At 48.2% G+C, this 21,010-nt stretch overlaps 2 protein-coding genes across 6 annotated transcripts in view; one reads left to right on the forward strand and one right to left on the reverse strand.

Moving 5' to 3' along the window:
• Nucleotides 1-21,010, forward strand: part of LOC123754415 (fat-like cadherin-related tumor suppressor homolog) — a 669,154-nt gene that overhangs the window by 182,349 nt on the left and 465,795 nt on the right. The window lies entirely within an intron of this gene.
• Nucleotides 587-19,152, reverse strand: LOC138366080 (mucin-5AC-like). Its single transcript, XM_069326810.1, has 8 exons — nt 19,105-19,152; nt 17,378-17,511; nt 17,075-17,238; nt 15,724-15,925; nt 12,570-12,625; nt 11,552-11,672; nt 8,160-9,136; nt 587-1,725 (listed from the first exon to the last, which is right to left on the reverse strand). Exons 1-8 carry the CDS (start codon nt 19,150-19,152, stop codon nt 587-589), a joined length of 2,841 nt encoding a protein of 946 aa, XP_069182911.1.

Genomic DNA, 21,010 nt, shown 5'->3' on the forward strand with positions numbered 1-21,010 from the left:
TGGCAAAATTTCTAAACGGTATAATTATCAAGAGAACATTTACGGCCAGATTCCATTTAATCAAATATTTTGGTTATTGAGAACGCTTAAAGTCTCCCAGATTGCATTCAGTGTTAGGTATGCAAGATACTTTACCTTGAGGTAACCTTGAGATAACCTGGAGGTTGTCTCAAGAATCAGCGTCCCCGCGGGCCGGTTTTTTCCTGGTTGATGGTCTGGTCAACCAGGTTGTTAGACACCGCTGCTTGCAGTTTGCGTACGCAAGAGAAAACGCTATAATTGGGATCAGAGAGGGAAAGTAAGGGAGAGAGAGAGAGAGAGAGAGAGAGAGAGAGAGAGAGAGAGAGAACGAAGATTATATAGGCATAGAACCACAGGACTTCACCAGACGATGAAGACAGTCTACTAAACAAAAATAGATATCCTAGCAACTATCTACATTCAAGGTGACCCCCCCCCTAAATGTCTTCCACCTCCCTCTTTCCCTCTCCTCCCTCCCTCTCCTTCCCATCTTGAGACGCATCCCAAGAATGTTCCTGTGTTGAGAGGCCAGAAATGCCTGAGGCGCCTATATGAATTAGGTGCATCACCTAATAGACAGAGACCCACGAGTGGGGAGAGCTGGAGACCCACGAGTGGGGAGGGCTAGAGACCCACGAGTGGGGAGGGCTAGAGACCCACGAGTGAGGAGGGCTAGAGACCCACGAGTGGGGAGGGCTAGAGACCCACGAGTGGGGAGGGCTAGAGACCCACGAGTGGGGAGGGCTAGAGACCCACGAGTGGGGAGGGCTAGAGACCCACAAGTGGGGAGAGCTGGAGACCCACGAGTGGGGACGGCTAGAGACCCACGAGTGGGGAGGGCTAGAGACCCACGAGTGGGGAGGGCTAGAGACCCACGAGTGAGGAGGGCTAGAGACCCACGAGTGGGGAGGGCTAGAGACCCACGAGTGGGGAGGGCTAGAGACCCACGAGTGGGGAGGGCTAGAGACCCACGAGTGGGGAGGGCTAGAGACCCACGAGTGGGGAGGGCTAGAGACCCACGAGTGAGGAGGGCTAGAGACCCACGAGTGGGGAGGGCTAGAGACCCACGAGTGGGGAGGGCTAGAGACCCACGAGTGGGGAGGGCTAGAGACCCACGAGTGAGGAGGGCTAGAGACCCACGAGTGGGGAGGGCTAGAGACCCACGAGTGGGGAGGGCTAGAGACCCACGAGTGGGGAGGGCTAGAGACCCACGAGTGGGGAGGGCTAGAGACCCACAAGTGGGGAGGGCTAGAGACCCACGAGTGGGGAGGGCTAGAGACCCACGAGTGGGGAGGGCTAGAGACCCACGAGTGGGGAGGGCTAGAGACCCACGAGTGGGGAGGGCTAGAGACCCACGAGTGGGGAGGGCTAGAGACCCACGAGTGAGGAGGGCTAGAGACCCACGAGTGGGGAGGGCTAGAGACCCACGAGTGAGGAGGGCTAGAGACCCACGAGTGGGGAGGGCTAGAGACCCACGAGTGGGGAGGGCTAGAGACCCACGAGTGGGGAGGGCTAGAGACCCACGAGTGGGGAGGGCTAGAGACCCACGAGTGGGGAGGGCTAGAGACCCACGAGTGGGGAGGGCTAGAGACCCACGAGTGAGGAGGGCTAGAGACCCACGAGTGGGGAGGGCTAGAGACCCACGAGTGGGGAGGGCTAGAGACCCACGAGTGGGGAGGGCTAGAGACCCACGAGTGGGGAGGGCTAGAGACCCACGAGTGGGGTCTCTAGCCCTCGAGTGGGGAGGGAAAGGAAGCCGTACATTGGGAAGGAAGTGATCAATAGGGAGAGTAGGTGTGTGTAACGAGATTGGGCAATTTCAGAGGTCTCTCATAACTGGGGCAGTTATGAGAGAGGAGGAGGAGGTGCTTGTTAAGGCAGCGGGAAAGCAAGGGAAGAAGAAGTTCTGTGAGAGAAGAAGAAGAGGCGTGACTTGGAAGAGGGAGGGAATGAGAAGGAATAGGAAGGGGGAGGAGGGGGACAGAGAAAAAGACAGAAGAGTAGGCACGAGTAGTAAAAAAAGGGGAAGGTGTTTAGGCGAAAGGTTTCTGCGAATGTGTGAGCCACGAGAAGGGAGAAAGATCGTGAAGAAAAGCCAAGACCGCGGGTTGGGAAGACGGAAGAGATGAAAATATAGGTGTGGCCGGGAGGGAGGCGAACCAGAATATGATGAGGAGGAGCAGGGAGAGAAGGGAAGGGAAGAACAGTAAAAAAAGGGAAGGGGTAGAAGGAAAGAGGTGGAAGCGACCAGGTTATAGGTAAAACAGTCAATAAAACGAAGCTGAACAGTAATGCGCATCATCCTCTGCTCCTTATAGACCAGTATGTTTACTTGGTGAAGTTGGTTGGGGGTGGCAGGGTGATCAGCAAACCTGAGGGGAATGTGCTGTGGAGCTCCACTGCTGTCCGTAATATGAGAGAGAAAATAAATCTGACACATTCTTTGAGAGGTTCTTTTGGGCCATAGAGCCCTGTCCCCTCTCTTTAGCTACCAATCTTAAGTCGTGCTGAAATTTATATACTATACGTAGATTAAAAATTTGATGAATTGCGTTTATACGGCGCCTGTGGCCTCGGTGATATACCAAAGAAATTAATCATCAGCCACTGTCTCCCTCACTCCTACTTCTATTTTCACTGTTCATTCTTTTTCCTCCCTCCCTCTCTACGAGTCCCTTCTTCCTTCTCATTCTCTTGCTTCCCTTCCCTCGTTTCCTACACTGATGGTCTACACTGAGGGGCGTACGTTGGACGAGCCTGCACTAAGGGACGTACGTTGGACGAGCCTGCACTAAGGGACGTACGTTGGACGAGCCTGCACTAAGGGACGTACGTTGGACGAGCCTGCACTAAGGGACGTACGTTGGACGAGCTTGCACTAAGGGGCGTACGTTGGACGAGTCTGCACTAAGGGGCGTACGTTGGACGAGCCTGGATTAAGGGACGTACGTTGGACGAGCCTGCACTAAGGGATGTACGTTGGACGAGCCTGCATTAAGGGGCGTACGTTGGACGAGTCTGCACTAAGGGGCGTACGTTGGACGAGCCTGCATTAAAGGACGTACGTTGGACGAGCCTGCACTAAGGGACGTACGTTGGACGAGCTTAAACTTTGGGACGTACATTGGACGAGTCTGCATGTTGAAAGAAAATCAGATGAAATGGGATCCTGAGCACTTGGAATAATTTCTCCCCCGAGTGCTTGCACAATCTTGTGAGTTACGCCTCGGACACCGCCTCCTGGCTGGGCCTCGGAGCGGTTTAATAAATGCCCTGCTGGAACGCCGCGCCGGCGAAATTCATTTATGGACACAATAGATGTGGGGGATTGGGTGTAAGTCCATCTATTCCAGTGGAACGTCATGCGTGCAGAGTGGAATGGTTCCCCTGGCAACCAGGGCTCCATCAACGGGAGAGAATAGGAATAATCGTTCGAGTACATGTGGAGTGTAAGGAAAGAGGAACAGAAACTGGACAGGAAATTGAAACAAAAAAAAGTGTGAGAGAGCATAACAGGGAGGGAAGGATGTTTAAGGCAACCTCTCTCGTTCAACACCTTGTAACCTAGGTATTTGACTACCTAGGTTCCAAGACTACAAGGCGCCGTCACTTGATCAGTTACCCGAAACTCTAGAGAGAACTCTAGAATACATAATCATTGCCACAAACGTATAAGAGAAAACGAGAGGAAAGAAATGAATAGTGAAGTAATTAGTGAGGGTTTGGGGTGAGAGGTAGGGAGGTGGGAGGAGCGAGGAGGGTCATTAGTTGAAAGTGAGAGTTTAGAGAAGGGTGGAGGGAGAGGTGTAGATAGGTAGAAGTAGAAGAGTAGATAGTAGAAGTAGAAGAGTAGATAGTAGAAGACGAAATGCTGCCACCATCCATTCATGATCATTACATACAAGACAAGGAATGGAACTTGCCTGTATCACAAAATTCTCAAAAGATGTTATCATGAGTTCATTATTAGTATGTTCCCTCTGTACCATGTACTCCTTAAAATCAGGGAACCAATAATCCCCGAGGCTTTCTCACCTCAACTCTAAGCTCTAGGGAACAAAGTTAAACACAATTTAAATAATAAATTCATAATTATATTTCCCATGAAGTATCATAATTTAGCAATTCAATTAAAATGTTCCAGTTAATATGCAAAGTGAGTCATCATCCAAGAATTCGAGAACCCTACAACTTGACTGCCCCTCATCATCACACAACATATGTAAAACACGACAAGTCACCTTAATGTTCACTCACCGAGTACTGAGTCTAAGTTGAATAGAGAGGGGGGGGGGTCTGTAGCTTGACAGAGACTGTCTCGCCCCTGCCGGCCGACAGCCTCCCTGGTAGGGAGCAGGTCTCTGCTCTCGTCTGCTGTTCTGTCTCTTAATCCTCCTTGCTGGATAGCTCTCCGAGTTTATATTGGGGAACCTAGTAGCTAACTCCGCCCACAAGTAGATAGCCTCCGGCACTACCAAGCCACTCCTTAAACGTCGGCATGTTTGAAGGCCACCAGACTACAATTATAAGCTTAGCGGAAGCAAGGTGAAATTCTCATGATCTGACCTCAGGTCACTTGAGGTCATTAACGCTTTGAGGTGTGAGATCTCAGGCAGACAACTGGCGCCTCTCAGATCCTTGTCTGTGACTCATGTACTCTATGTATGTATTAACCTAAACCAAACACTTTTACAGTGTTACATCTCCCCTTCTCCCCGAAAATAAAGTTTTTGCAACACTGCTAAAGCAAGCTAGCTGTGTGCGACAACTTTATTAACGAAAAGAATACATCCTAGCTAAACAAATATACATCACCCTACTCTAAAAAAATGAAATATATAGACAGACGTCCATTGTCTCTGGCTGGGCGACGTCACTGCTTGGTCTTGTAGATAATCCTGTACCACATTTCTTCAACACAACTGCCTCCGTCGCTTCTCCGTCGTTAACGCACAACAACACTTGGTCAACCCGAAAGCCGTTACTACTTGAACTGAGCACAGGACCGTGGAATTCGGTTGTCCCAGCTGATCTGTAATTGGCCCTACGTCAGTCACCATGAGAGACGTATATTGGGGTTCTTCACAGCTATAGGGACTACAAGTTTCGAGACCTTCATATAGTTGCCAACAGTAGAAATCCCATCCTACTCTTCTTCCTCCCTGTTGCTCCAGCACGCCTCCTTCAGAGAGCTACTTCTGACAGCCACATCAAGTCCGCATGACACAGGAAGAATCACTCAACAGAGCAACATGCTTGTAGGAGGGGCGGCCAGTCAAGGCAAACGATCCTGTCTTGCAATTACGCTCCATGCAATAATGCTGACACCAGCAAGGGACACTAGGTATCGTGTCTCAGCTTGGCTTATCTTCTTCTTTCTTCTCTCTTCTTTCTTCTCTCTTCTTTCTTCTCTCTTCTTTCTTCTTTCTTCTCTCTTCCTCCTCCCATGGGTCTTTGACAAGCGACCTGGGGTCCATTGGGGGTCTGTCCGTCCTGGGGTCCATCCTGGGTAGACCGATGTTGGTGGGACAGACTGGAGTCGTTGTTGCTCCTCTTCCATCATTACTGGGTCGTCTGGGGTCGTCTGCAGAACGACCTGGGGTCCACTGGGGGTCCGTCCGTCTTGGGGTCCACTGGGGTCCGTCCGTCTTGGGGTCCACTGGGTAGACCAATGTTGACCGACCGAGAGGGCTGCATCTTGGGGTCCCCTGGGGTGGTGGTGGTGGTGGTGGCCCTGACATCCAGGTAGGGGCTGGTCGTCGTGGTGGTGAGGAACAGCCGTGAGTGTGGTATAAGGCAGCCGTCTCCCTCTTCTGTATGTGCGTCTCTCCTCTCTTCTGGCTCCCACCTGTGAAATGAACAGAAAGGCGACAATACGTGTTCCCAAGATGTTTGTGTGACCCTGTCGTTTGTATAGGGTTACACAGTCCTATCATACCGCTCTCCTCCTGGCAACAACTACACTTCAATTTTTAATAATTCAATTAACTCTGAATGATATTGACTTGGTGGAACATAAAACAGTAACAGAGTAAAGTTAGAGAAGAGAGAATAAGGTCATCACTACTTTTAACTTGTCACACAAAAAAAAATCAACACTAATAGACAAAACACTAGCCTAAACTTAACTGTACCGTTCCTAATCTTAAGTACATAATTAACCATTACTCCCACCCTTAACCTACAGCCACCTACGTGACCCAGAGTGTTTCCCTAGCTTCTCCGCCGGTAAACAACTCCAAACTGTTGCCACCCCTGTGACCAGACTATCTAACGTCGAGCGTCCCCAACGTGAAGTCTACTGACATACTAAGCCTCCCCCTAGTATGCTGTACAATACCAGTACACCTCGGGTTATTGCGTTCAAATGGAGTAAAACAGTCGATCGCAATAATCTGAGCAGAACCACACTTAAACTATTTAAAAACTACACCTGCCACTCCCCACTGACCTGGAGACCAGCGGTGGCTGGGTGTCCCCGTGGGACATGCGAGGTCACCTGTCACACTCAGCTGACCTGCACTACCAACACCGCTAGGTTCCCAAATCGCCAAATCTTATCACTAACATTAATCACTACACACGCAAGTTCTGGTGAACATTCCCTGAACACCACAAAACTCACAAAATCACTAAACCACAACACTAGAGAATCACTATCTCCTAACCTGAAAAAAAGTTCGCTAACTCGCGAATAATAAACACCTGTCAAGATCTCCCTGATAGCGCCTGAGCGGCAAAAAGACACGTGGGACTGAACAATGTTAAAAGAACACCAACTACCTACAACATTGTTCAACACCGCTGCCATCATTGTAACGGGGGGTGGGGGAAATAACTCTATCTAGTCCATTATTCCACCCCCCAGTTAACTAACGAGGCCGGGGGAAACAGCTCTCTCTAGTCCGTTATCCCTCTTTTGTTAGCTAACTATTCTAGAGCACCTCCAGAGTTCCTAAGGCAGCCTCTCTCGTTCAACACCTTGTAACCTAGGTATTTGACTACCTAGGTTCCAAGACTACAAGGCGCCGTCACTTGATCAGTTACCCGAAACTCTAGAGAGAACTCTAGAATACATAATCATTGCCACAAACGTATAAGAGAAAACGAGAGGAAAGAAATGAATAGTGAAGTAATTAGTGAGGGTTTGGGGTGAGAGGTAGGGAGGTGGGAGGAGCGAGGAGGGTCATTAGTTGAAAGTGAGAGTTTAGAGAAGGGTGGAGGGAGAGGTGTAGATAGGTAGAAGTAGAAGAGTAGATAGTAGAAGTAGAAGAGTAGATAGTAGAAGACGAAATGCTGCCACCATCCATTCATGATCATTACATACAAGACAAGGAATGGAACTTGCCTGTATCACAAAATTCTCAAAAGATGTTATCATGAGTTCATTATTAGTATGTTCCCTCTGTACCATGTACTCCTTAAAATCAGGGAACCAATAATCCCCGAGGCTTTCTCACCTCAACTCTAAGCTCTAGGGAACAAAGTTAAACACAATTTAAATAATAAATTCATAATTATATTTCCCATGAAGTATCATAATTTAGCAATTCAATTAAAATGTTCCAGTTAATATGCAAAGTGAGTCATCATCCAAGAATTCGAGAACCCTACAACTTGACTGCCCCTCATCATCACACAACATATGTAAAACACGACAAGTCACCTTAATGTTCACTCACCGAGTACTGAGTCTAAGTTGAATAGAGAGGGGGGGGGGTCTGTAGCTTGACAGAGACTGTCTCGCCCCTGCCGGCCGACAGCCTCCCTGGTAGGGAGCAGGTCTCTGCTCTCGTCTGCTGTTCTGTCTCTTAATCCTCCTTGCTGGATAGCTCTCCGAGTTTATATTGGGGAACCTAGTAGCTAACTCCGCCCACAAGTAGATAGCCTCCGGCACTACCAAGCCACTCCTTAAACGTCGGCATGTTTGAAGGCCACCAGACTACAATTATAAGCTTAGCGGAAGCAAGGTGAAATTCTCATGATCTGACCTCAGGTCACTTGAGGTCATTAACGCTTTGAGGTGTGAGATCTCAGGCAGACAACTGGCGCCTCTCAGATCCTTGTCTGTGACTCATGTACTCTATGTATGTATTAACCTAAACCAAACACTTTTACAGTGTTACATAGAGACCCACGAGTGGGGAGGGCTAGAGACCCACAAGTGGGGAGAGCTGGAGACCCACGAGTGGGGACGGCTAGAGACCCACGAGTGGGGAGGGCTAGAGACCCACGAGTGGGGAGGGCTAGAGACCCACGAGTGAGGAGGGCTAGAGACCCACGAGTGGGGAGGGCTAGAGACCCACGAGTGGGGAGGGCTAGAGACCCACGAGTGGGGAGGGCTAGAGACCCACGAGTGGGGAGGGCTAGAGACCCACGAGTGGGGAGGGCTAGAGACCCACGAGTGAGGAGGGCTAGAGACCCACGAGTGGGGAGGGCTAGAGACCCACGAGTGGGGAGGGCTAGAGACCCACGAGTGGGGAGGGCTAGAGACCCACGAGTGAGGAGGGCTAGAGACCCACGAGTGGGGAGGGCTAGAGACCCACGAGTGGGGAGGGCTAGAGACCCACGAGTGGGGAGGGCTAGAGACCCACGAGTGGGGAGGGCTAGAGACCCACAAGTGGGGAGGGCTAGAGACCCACGAGTGGGGAGGGCTAGAGACCCACGAGTGGGGAGGGCTAGAGACCCACGAGTGGGGAGGGCTAGAGACCCACGAGTGGGGAGGGCTAGAGACCCACGAGTGGGGAGGGCTAGAGACCCACGAGTGAGGAGGGCTAGAGACCCACGAGTGGGGAGGGCTAGAGACCCACGAGTGAGGAGGGCTAGAGACCCACGAGTGGGGAGGGCTAGAGACCCACGAGTGGGGAGGGCTAGAGACCCACGAGTGGGGAGGGCTAGAGACCCACGAGTGGGGAGGGCTAGAGACCCACGAGTGGGGAGGGCTAGAGACCCACGAGTGGGGAGGGCTAGAGACCCACGAGTGAGGAGGGCTAGAGACCCACGAGTGGGGAGGGCTAGAGACCCACGAGTGGGGAGGGCTAGAGACCCACGAGTGGGGAGGGCTAGAGACCCACGAGTGGGGAGGGCTAGAGACCCACGAGTGGGGTCTCTAGCCCTCGAGTGGGGAGGGAAAGGAAGCCGTACATTGGGAAGGAAGTGATCAATAGGGAGAGTAGGTGTGTGTAACGAGATTGGGCAATTTCAGAGGTCTCTCATAACTGGGGCAGTTATGAGAGAGGAGGAGGAGGTGCTTGTTAAGGCAGCGGGAAAGCAAGGGAAGAAGAAGTTCTGTGAGAGAAGAAGAAGAGGCGTGACTTGGAAGAGGGAGGGAATGAGAAGGAATAGGAAGGGGGAGGAGGGGGACAGAGAAAAAGACAGAAGAGTAGGCACGAGTAGTAAAAAAAGGGGAAGGTGTTTAGGCGAAAGGTTTCTGCGAATGTGTGAGCCACGAGAAGGGAGAAAGATCGTGAAGAAAAGCCAAGACCGCGGGTTGGGAAGACGGAAGAGATGAAAATATAGGTGTGGCCGGGAGGGAGGCGAACCAGAATATGATGAGGAGGAGCAGGGAGAGAAGGGAAGGGAAGAACAGTAAAAAAAGGGAAGGGGTAGAAGGAAAGAGGTGGAAGCGACCAGGTTATAGGTAAAACAGTCAATAAAACGAAGCTGAACAGTAATGCGCATCATCCTCTGCTCCTTATAGACCAGTATGTTTACTTGGTGAAGTTGGTTGGGGGTGGCAGGGTGCTCAGCAAACCTGAGGGGAATGTGCTGTGGAGCTCCACTGCTGTCCGTAATATGAGAGAGAAAATAAATCTGACACATTCTTTGAGAGGTTCTTTTGGGCCATAGAGCCCTGTCCCCTCTCTTTAGCTACCAATCTTAAGTCGTGCTGAAATTTATATACTATACGTAGATTAAAAATTTGATGAATTGCGTTTATACGGCGCCTGTGGCCTCGGTGATATACCAAAGAAATTAATCATCAGCCACTGTCTCCCTCACTCCTACTTCTATTTTCACTGTTCATTCTTTTTCCTCCCTCCCTCTCTACGAGTCCCTTCTTCCTTCTCATTCTCTTGCTTCCCTTCCCTCGTTTCCTACACTGATGGTCTACACTGAGGGGCGTACGTTGGACGAGCCTGCACTAAGGGACGTACGTTGGACGAGCCTGCACTAAGGGACGTACGTTGGACGAGCCTGCACTAAGGGACGTACGTTGGACGAGCCTGCACTAAGGGACGTACGTTGGACGAGCTTGCACTAAGGGGCGTACGTTGGACGAGTCTGCACTAAGGGGCGTACGTTGGACGAGCCTGGATTAAGGGACGTACGTTGGACGAGCCTGCACTAAGGGATGTACGTTGGACGAGCCTGCATTAAGGGGCGTACGTTGGACGAGTCTGCACTAAGGGGCGTACGTTGGACGAGCCTGCATTAAAGGACGTACGTTGGACGAGCCTGCACTAAGGGACGTACGTTGGACGAGCTTAAACTTTGGGACGTACATTGGACGAGTCTGCATGTTGAAAGAAAATCAGATGAAATGGGATCCTGAGCACTTGGAATAATTTCTCCCCCGAGTGCTTGCACAATCTTGTGAGTTACGCCTCGGACACCGCCTCCTGGCTGGGCCTCGGAGCGGTTTAATAAATGCCCTGCTGGAACGCCGCGCCGGCGAAATTCATTTATGGACACAATAGATGTGGGGGATTGGGTGTAAGTCCATCTATTCCAGTGGAACGTCATGCGTGCAGAGTGGAATGGTTCCCCTGGCAACCAGGGCTCCATCAACGGGAGAGAATAGGAATAATCGTTCGAGTACATGTGGAGTGTAAGGAAAGAGGAACAGAAACTGGACAGGAAATTGAAACAAAAAAAAGTGTGAGAGAGCATAACAGGGAGGGAAGGATGTTTGTTTTAGGGAAGATAAAGGGAATACTGAAAATAGGATGAATGACGAGGAAGGAATGTTGAAAGCGTGAATGGGTTGTAATGGGAAATGGTGTTGGGGAGGAAAGACGGAAAAAAACAACGAAAGGAGGAGGGGTAGCGAGGAAAAACAAGGAGTGGGAGCAGGTCTGCAAGGACGAGTAAACAAGAAAAATCACAAGAGAGGAGGAAGGTGAAAGGAAATTGTTATGTAAAATATTTGGCCATAAAGTAAATGAGCCATTGATGGGGTCAATGGAAAAGACATGAATTATTTTGTTTTGGGGGAATTTTGCATACGAACTATGTCGGGCGAGACTGCCAGATGACTGTGCTTGTGAAGCTGAGTTCCAGTTCTTGGGGTCCTGCTTCCACCTTAATCGACGGGTTTATAGGTTCCAGTGCCCCTTGGGTTCTGACAGCTGCCTTACATTTTGGTTACCTTTCGAAGATTCAGAGGATCACCGTCCTTGCGGCCCGGTCTCTGACCAGTCCTCCTGCTTGGTGGTCTGATCAACCAGACCACCATATTTAAATCTATGAATAGAGTTCGCATCCACCACTTCACTCCATATCTACCTGCCTGGTTAATTCCATTTACCTGCTAACTTTCCTCATCTTGCGGTGATTCAGAGGATCAACGTCCCCACTGCCCTGTCTCTGACCAGAACTCCTGGTTGGTGGTCTGGTTAACCAGACTGTTGGAGGCGGCTGCTCGTAGCCTGACGTATAAATCACAGCCTGGGTAATCAGATGTCCTTTGGAAATGTTTTATTCTGTTCCCGCCTAACATTAAAGAGCCTTCTGATAATCGCGTGACTCGCTCAGAGACAAAGTCTCCACGAGACCCATGTCTGCAAGGGAAACTTGATAGCTCCTCACGGAAATATATATTTTTCGAACGCAGGCAACGACGGTGTCGACGGTAGTAAATGGAAAAAAAATATATATATGTTTTCTCGAGAAGCTATCAAGTTCCTCTTGTAGACACGGAATTGTTGGTAGGTCTCCCTTATTTGATGAAGAGAGGAATGGTTATTGGAAGGTATCTGGTTCTTATTGTGCTATTGCATCGACCTCGCTGCCGTTCCCGCCTCTATAAATTGAGAGAAGGTAGGACAAGAGATCATAGGTGGTAACCCAAAACACAAATGAGGAAGGCAAGAAAATACTCGTATCCTGGTTGATGGGGTTCTGGGAGTTCTTCTACTTCTACTGTCTTGTGAGAGTTTGGTCCACTAGGCTGTTGCTTGGAGCGGCTCGCAGGCCCACATACCCATCACAGCCCGGTTGGTCCGGTACTCCTTGGAGGAAACAATCTAGTTTCCTCTTGAAGATGTCCACGGTTGTTCCGGCAATATTTCTTATGCTCGCTGGGAGGGTGTTCAACAACCGTGGACCTCTGATGTTTATACAGTGTTCTCTGATTGTGCATTGCACAATCTCATTGCTGATCCTGCATTGCACAGAACGAAGTAGTTGTGGAAGCAACCTCCGTCCACAAACAAATTCCACACGAACGTCAAGAAAGTTATAAGTAACTAAACAGGTATAACAAGTGTAGTATAGGCGGGGCATTATATAGTATATGTGATAGTTATATACAGCTATCAACCAACTATCTGTCATCAACCTCGGCTCTGCAGCTTGTTTCTGACTGCCATCCTTCACGGTGCTGAAATGCAGACGGATATTACTATTCTTAATACAGTGAAAACTTGTCTTTGAAAACTTCTTCTGAAGTCTCCTTCAGTAGCTTCCAGTGTTTTCTTCTGCTAGTTGGCTTTTGTGTCATCTCTGAAGGCGATGGTCTTCTCCTCTCACAATCGCAGATCCCGGGTTCGATTTCTGGGCGGGACAGAAATGGTACGGTATTGATACGTGGTATTGAAAATGGCATTGATACGTTTGCTATCAGCTGATGTCTCGAGCAGTAAATAGGTGCCCGGGAGCTAGACAACAATTGTGAATTGCATCTTGGGAATAGTAAGTAATAGTTCGACCTTGTAGGACCTCTATACAAGCGTAAGTACGTGCTTCATGTCCTCAATAACGTTAATTATTATTTTTTTACTTAAAATCTAATTTTCTTTCTGATTGTTATTTCACTCTAATGCGTGATTTTAATAAGTAATCCTCGGGAGGAAAGAACGTTCCAAAAATCCGAAAGTTATAAATTTGTTATAAATTTGAACGAGTTAGATAAATTTGAACGAGTAAAGTTATAAATTTGAACGAGAGTATGAAAATATTGAGGACTGTTAGGGAAGCAGCTGTGTAAAGGAAGGAAAAATATTTAGTTGAAGGCCATTGTGGTGCTGTAGGGTGGCGGCTTACAGGAGGGGGATCTGAGTGCATGTAGGTGGAGAGGTGGGGGTGGGTTGGGGGTGGTCGGCCAGGAGGGAGCGAGTGGAAGGGTCTGATTCACAGGCAGGGCGGATAATGGTGTCAGTGTGAAGGAGCGTGAATAGCCGGTAATTCCGTATAGGATGGAGGGTTGGACTGGGGATCTTGAAGTGGAACCTGACCGTCTCGCCTGCAGTGTGTGTGTGTTGTGTTGGAGTGGAGGGGTTGAGTGGGAGGTGGAGATGGGCGAGTGAGTGGGGGATACAATCCAGGTGCAGGAGGGGAACCATTGCTCAATGTCGCCCAGGGACAGACAGTTTGTCTAGGAAGCTTTTCCGTGTGACGTCCTCGCCGGGAGCGTCCATTTGGGTCGTGTCTACTGGGGGGACATAAGCCGACTTTTCCGCTCCCATTGGAAGAAAATACAAATCTTGTGAACCCAGTTTCACTTTGCTTGCTAGTGGCTACCTTACCTTACCTTACCTTACCTTACCTTACCTTACCTTACCTTACCTTACCTTACCTTACCTTACCTTACCTTACTGCCCTACTCTTACCTTGCCCTACCTTACCTTACCTTACCTTACCTTACCTTACCTTACCTTACCTTACTGCCCTACTCTTACCTTGCCCTACCTTACCTTGAGATCCCTTGAGATCAACGTCCCTGTGGCCCCGGTCCCTGGCCAGGACTCTTGGTCTGTTCAGGCTAGACTTCATGGAGTGTAATAGTTCTGTATGTCACACAATGACTGTTGCTTGCCTTGTGGAATAGCTGGAGTAATTAACGTGAAATTAATCCGAAAGAAAATTAGATTTTGGTTAAAATGTTGACATTGCCAATCGCCGTCTGATTGTGAGTTGACTCAGTACCCAACGGACAAAGGGAAATTCATTCAGTTACCGGCCACGGTAGAGGATTACCTGTGGATGATTTCGAGAGTGTTTCTACTCCGCGGATGAAAGGCGCAGGTAGTGCATGAAATGCATGTAAACAATAATAATGTTTGAACACAGCGGATATGAGAGTAACTTTTGTGTCCCTGATGCGGGCCGGGTTTAGGGAGGCGCAATAGTTGCTAGGCACCACATACAGTCCCGCTCCTGTGCCAGGTAAGTCCACTACGGGCTCACCATAGCCCGTGCTACTTGGAAATGTATGTTCCAAATAGCTGAATATAAAACAACAACAACCGTTGCTAGGGTAATGTAGTCTTCAGAAGCTAGTCTGGTTGATACCTGGTTGATACTTGGTCGATGGGGTTCTGGGAGTTCTTCTACTCCCCAAGCCCGGCCCGAGGCCAGGCTTGACTTGTGAGAGTTTGGTCCACCAGGCTGTTGCCTGTCTAGTGGTAGTCTGGGACTACCACTACACCTAGCCCTAGCCGACTAGGCAGCTGGAGATATGATCCAGGTCTTTAGGCTTGAGCACCCGACAGCTGGGAGACGAGGCCGGGTCTTCAAGGGGGTAGGGACCGGGGGTCGTAGAGTGTCGTCTGGTCCATTAGCCTGTTTGCATTGTTAGTAGGACCTGGCAGACTCCAGGGAAGCCCGCCTCCTCATCCCTCTTCCGTCCCTTTCACGTCAGCGTTGCCTGCGGCCGACGGAGGAGCTAGGTGAACGACGGGCTAACACAAGTAGGCTGTTGAACAGTTTGTAAAGGTGCTGGTAGACAGTTGATGAAGGTGTCTGGTAGGTGGCAGAGGCAGGTGCTGGGGGACTAGAGATAAAGAGGTGGAAGAGAGAGAGAGAGAGAGAGAGAGAGAGAGAGAGAGAGAGAGAGAGAGAGAGAGAGAGAGAGAGAGAGAGAGAGAGAGAGAGAGAGAGAGAGAGAGAGAGAGAGAGAGAGAGAGAGAGAGAGAGAGAGAGAGAGAGAGAGAGAGAGAGAGAGAGAGAGAGAGAGAGAGAGAGAGAGAGAGAGAGAGAGAGAGAGAGAGAGAGAGAGAGGGGGGGGGACTTGTGGTTTGAAAACCAGAACGTACAAAAACAAAACAAGAACATGCGCAAAACAAATACTCTAAGTGAAGGAGGTCTCCACGGTAAATAACAGTTTAGAAGCTTGTAACGAACACGTGACAAACATGTATAAGATTTATTTTCTTTTTACAAAGTCCAACGTTACATCTCTTACATGCCAGAGAAAAAAAATATATATATTTAAACTTTTTCATTTTAGTGAAAGGCTAGTGTGTGTTGAGAGTAATCATTATTAATGAGTATACCTGGAGTGTGCTCTAGGAGTATACTAGGTGGATGGTTATCTTGATATGATTTCGGGGATTAGCGTCCCCACGGCCCGATCCTCGACCAGACCTCCTTTTTGTTACCCCCCCCCCCCTCCAGGAAGCAGCCTGTAGCAGCTGTCTAACTCCCAGGTACCTATTTACTGCTAGGTAAACAAGGGCATCATGGTGGAAAAAACCTTACCCATTTGTTACAGCCTCCGCTGGGGATCGAACCCGGAACCTTAGGATAACGAATCCCGACGCTGTCCACTCAGCCGTCAGGCCCCCCTCAGGCTCCTGGTTGATGGTCTGGTCAACCAGGTAGGTATGCTCCAGGTAGGTATGATCCAGGTATATCTTCCTTGATTTGTGCCCGTCATCCTTCATCACAATTTGTTGGTGTACTATAAAAAATAATTTTATTCATATATTTATGTAATATAAGTACTTGAATAATTTCCAGCACTAAGGCAGTAAGGGGCATGACTAGGTTGTTCTAGTCTCGTAATGGCAGGATTGTTTCAAGTGCAGGTTGGACATATATGAATACGTCTGGGTGGATGTAGGTGGGAGCAGCCTCAGTGCAGCTGTAAACAGCTACACCTGCACGATAATAATTACACTACAAAAATAAAATAAATGTTAGCAAAAAAAAAAAAAGAGCGAAAAGCTTTTAAGAAGTCTATTAAATAGATCTCTCTGGCTCGTTCTTAAAGCAATAATTTGGTCGAGTTTAAATTGGTCTACAGATTTCCAGTTAAATTGATATGCAAATGACTTTCAAATATGATCATGACTGCTGGGTAAAGATATGTCGTGGATTGACGATTTTTTTTTTTTATCTGGTATAATGTAAAATATTTGCCTTGGTAGTGTGTTCTTATTTCAGTGTTGCGTGTTCGATTTTTTGTAACTCAGTGTTTGTGTAACTAGTTTTATTTTTGTGTAACTGGTCTTATTTTTGCTTAACTCGTTTTATCTTGTGTATAACTTGCTTTATTTTTTTTTGCATAGCTGGTTTTATTTCCATATTATTGTTTAATTGTGGGACGCTAAGCCCCGAAATTATCTCAAGGCCAACCGGGCTGTAGACCAACCGGGCTGTGGTGGGTATGTGGGCCTGCGGGCCGCTCCAAACAATAGCCTGGTGGACCAAACTCTCACAAGTCAAGCCTGGCCTCGGGCCGGGCTTGGCGGAGTGGAAGAACTTCCAGAACCCCATCAACCAGGTATCAAGGTAATAACGGTGTTGTATGAATTTCCATGATTCGTGTTATATTTTAATTGTATATTTTTTTTAAAAGTGTTTTATTTAGGCCTTTACCTTGAATTTTCCCAAGAGGGAATTACAGGATTACAAACCTTACTCTTCCATCCATGACCAAGCTCTCTGGCTGTTGGTCAGTTGGTCAGACTGTTGATTCTGGCAGCTGGCAGTTCAACTCAGGTATTGAGCCCTGTTTAAGCAGGAACACCAGGAACCAAACTGTAATTCAAACTTCAGACTGTCAGCAGCGGCGTTCAACAGCCTGGTTGACCAGACCACCACCAACCAGGAAGCCTGGTCAGAGACCGATCCGTGGGGAAGGGACATTGATAATCAGAGCCGTTTGAAGCTCCACTCAAGGCATCATAGATAGTAATACTGCCGATTAAAAATGTATTGACGCTTTTTAAGAGCCAGCTTTTATGATCAGGTTTCATGCTGTCCTCGCGCCTAATACGACACAATTTTAGCGGAAACGGCCTATATAACAATATACTGATCTTCAAAAAAGTTCCCCCAACTTGGAGAATCGCTTATCCATCTTCGAAAAATCCTCAGAAAATGTATAATAACAAGACGTTGATCCAACGGTATTCGAGCAGGTTTTGTCCGCCGGGATTGTGCAGAGATGTGAATAATGTTGGTGGTGATGTAGACGTTGCTGCTGTTGCCGTGAAAGCTGCTGCACATACGATACAGTTTCTCGGAGGCTGCACACGCACACTGCATACGTTAAGAAGTTTTAGCTGAAGTTGTCCCAAATGACACACAGTTGCCTGGTGGAGACGGCGGGTTGTAGCCAGTAGCTTCCCTCCCTCCCTCTCCTACCTCTCTCTCGTGCTCAGCCTGGCCCCAGCCTGCCTCCGTTGTTGTTTTGTCCATGTAGCACGGGCTATGGTAAGCCCGTAAGGTTGCCTTCCTCTGTGTTCAGCCTGTCCCTCTCCGCCCTCCGACGCCTCACTTTACTCCCCTCCGTCACCTCACCCCCTGGCAACTATCACCCATCTCCCCACTGCCAACTATCACCCATCTCCCCACTGCCAACTATCACCCATCTCCACCACTGCCAACTTAGCCCTTAATCTTTAACTTCACGGGATTATACATAATTAAATTCTCAAATTGGTACAAGTAAGTTTGTCCAGTGAATAGTTGTAATATGGTAATTAATGGGGGAGCGTGAGAGCCGGATGATGGCTAACTGGCTGGGGAAGTGGGGAGGATAGAGGGCGGGATAGGGATGAGAGAGGACGATGTGGCTGTGTGCTACCTATTTAATTTACCTGTGGTTTACCTGTGGCAGGTTTCGGGAGTACGGCAATATAAAGCCGGCATTTTTTCCTATCTTTAACTATCTCCAAGAATACATTCCGGAAGCTGAGAGAGTTTATCATCGTCTTGATCACGATAATATGGGTTATTGTGTTGGTAATGAGAGCGTCCTCGTGTGTACAGCGTGTGACCTGATCTTCCACAGGAGGTATATGAAATTTACCCACAATTTATGGGTATAAAATGGATAAGTTTAGATGTAGGAATATCCTGGGTAAATACTGGTTCGATAACATGCTTGTTGATTTATGGAACCAGTTATCGTGTAACATAATAGAAATAGGATCCCTCGATTGTTTCAAGCGTAGGTTAGACATATATGAGAGGGATTGGGTGGATATAAATAGGAGCTGCCACGTATGGGCCAATAGGCCTTCTGCAGTTCTCTCACAAGTCGAGCCTGGCCTCGGGCCGGGCTTGGGGAGTAGAAGAATTCCCAGAACCCCATCAACCAGGTATCAGTTACCTTCATTCTTATGTTCTTATCTTCTAGGAGTGATAATTAGTTAGGGACTTGTTTTGAAGTTATATGGAAGGCTGCCTAGTGTAGGTGGTGGCTGTGGTGAGATACATAATAATTACACATTAATTTTCACTTGGAAGATATTAGAAGAAATGGTTCCATATCTGCACACGCTGACTCCCACATATTAGGATATTGTCGGGACTAACGCTGACAGCAGGTGTTGTCTGCTGTGTTTGAAGGTGATTGTAAGAGAGGAGGACGCTGGGAGTGGCGAGGGAGATTAGGGTGTGGGGGGGGGGGTTGTGAAGATCCAAGCGTGAAGTGTAGCTGGAAAAGAACCGTAATGGCGGTAGGATGATGATCTCTGAGAGTTGGTGGATGTGAGAGCTTTCCGGGCATGATGGTGGAAAGGGACGCATGGGCTGTGGGATGGGGAGAAGGGTGGCACGCGCCGTACCCAGCCAGTGGATAGGCAGGAGCGGCGTACACAGGTGCGTGGTGCATGAATGTAAACAGACCTTGAGGCAAGGTAAGGGCGTGCCAGACATCTGGAACTGCTCTCGCATGGTGTCGACGGGCAGGACCAATGGTGTCGACGAGCAGGACCCACCGTGTCGACGGGCAGGACCAATGGTGTCGACGAGCAGGACCCACCGTGTCGACGGGCAGGACCAATGGTGTCGACGAGCAGGACCCACCGTGTCGACGGACAGGACCCACCGTGTCGACGGACAGGACCAATGGTGTCGACGGGCAGGACCCACCGTGTCGACGGGCAGGACCCACCGTGTCGACGGACAGGACCCACCGTGTCGACGGACAGGACCAATGGACCAATTATCTCGTTGATAAAGCGAGAGGGGCTATTCAGTAAATTCAATTTTAATAATAAAAGGATAGACTGGGAGATAATAAACAGGGAACTTACAAACATTCCATGGGGAACTGTTCTAAATAATACAAGTCCTACAGAAGGAATAGAAAAACTTACTTCAGAAGCGTATCAAGTCTGTCTGAAACATGTTCCTTTGAGGAAAGCCAGAAAGAGATCTAACGTAGAAAGAGAACGCAGACGACACTATAAACGCAGGAAAAAAATAACGGAACTGCTTATGCAGACACGAATTTCCCGTCAAAGAAGGAATAATTTAAATAGGGAGATTGAGGAAATCGAGCGGAAATTGAAACACTCATATGAAACTGAAGAAAGGCAGTTAGAACAGAAAGCAATTCAGGAAATAAAGAAAAATCCAAAATATTTCTTCTCATATGCGAAATCAAAAGCAAAAACCACTGCCAGTATTGGACCTATTCGTACAAGTGAAGGTTCATACACGGAGGATGACAAAGAAATTAGTGAAATCCTAAAAAAGCAGTATGAGGACATGTTTAGCACTCCAATAAACAACATGAAGGTGGAAGATCCAGACATTTTCTTTATGCGGGATATTCAAACCCCGGTAAATATAACTGATATAAACACGAGCGCACTAAATTTTGAAAAAGAAATTGAAAACATGCCCATGCACTCGGCCCCAGGTCCAGACTCATGGAATTCAATATTTATAAAGAAATGCAAAGTGCCGGTAGCACAGGCACTCAGTATAGTGTGGAGGAAGAGCTTGGACACGGGGGAGATACCAGATGTACTTAAAGTAGCAGACATAGCCCCTCTACACAAGGGAGGGAGCAAAGCATTGGCAAAAAATTATAGACCAGTTGCACTAACATCGCACATCATAAAAGTATTTGAGAGAGTGATTAGGAGTCAGGTCACCAATTTCATGGAGACCAATGACCTTCATAACCCAGGCCAACATGGATTTCGAGCGGGAAGATCGTGCCTCTCACAGCTACTTGAGCACTACGACAAAGTCACTGAGGCATTAGAAGAGAAACAGAATGCTGATGTGATATACACGGACTTCGCAAAGGCCTTCGATAAATGTGACCATGGCGTGATAGCACACAAAATGAAGTCAATGGGAATAACCGGTAAAGTAGGACGCTGGATACTCAGTTTTCTGTCAAACAGGACTCAGCGAGTAACTGTCAACCATATAAAATCTAGTCCAAGTGCAGTGAAAAGCTCTGTACCTCAGGGTACAGTCCTTGCACCACTGCTTTTCCTTATTCTCATATCAGATATAGACAAAAATACAAGTCACAGCTTCGTATCATCCTTTGCAGATGACACAAAAATCAGTATGAAAATTACCTCGGCTGAGGACATTGAAAAACTTCAAGCTGATATTAATAAAGTTTTCGACTGGGCATCAGAAAATAACATGATGTTTAACAGTGATAAATTCCAGGTACTCAGGTACGGTAAAAATGAGGACCTTAAACATAATACAGAGTACAAAACACAATCAAATGTACCCATAGTAGGAAAACAGCATGTAAAGGATTTGGGAATAATAA

Source organism: Procambarus clarkii, chromosome 18 (assembly GCF_040958095.1).
Source record: "Procambarus clarkii isolate CNS0578487 chromosome 18, FALCON_Pclarkii_2.0, whole genome shotgun sequence".
NCBI lineage: Eukaryota > Metazoa > Arthropoda > Malacostraca > Decapoda > Cambaridae > Procambarus > Procambarus clarkii.

Coding starts and splice junctions, on each gene's coding strand:
- LOC138366080 (XM_069326810.1), bottom strand. CDS start 19,152: ATGCGAGAGCAGTTCCAGATGTCTGGCACGCCCTTACCTTGCCTCAAG. Junction 17,512..19,104: donor CGCCCTTACCTTGCCTCAAG/GTCTGTTTACAT, acceptor TAACGTATGCAG/TGTGCGTGTGCAGCCTCCGA. Junction 15,926..17,074: donor GTCTCTGACCAGGCTTCCTG/GTTGGTGGTGGT, acceptor TATTTTTTATAG/TACACCAACAAATTGTGATG.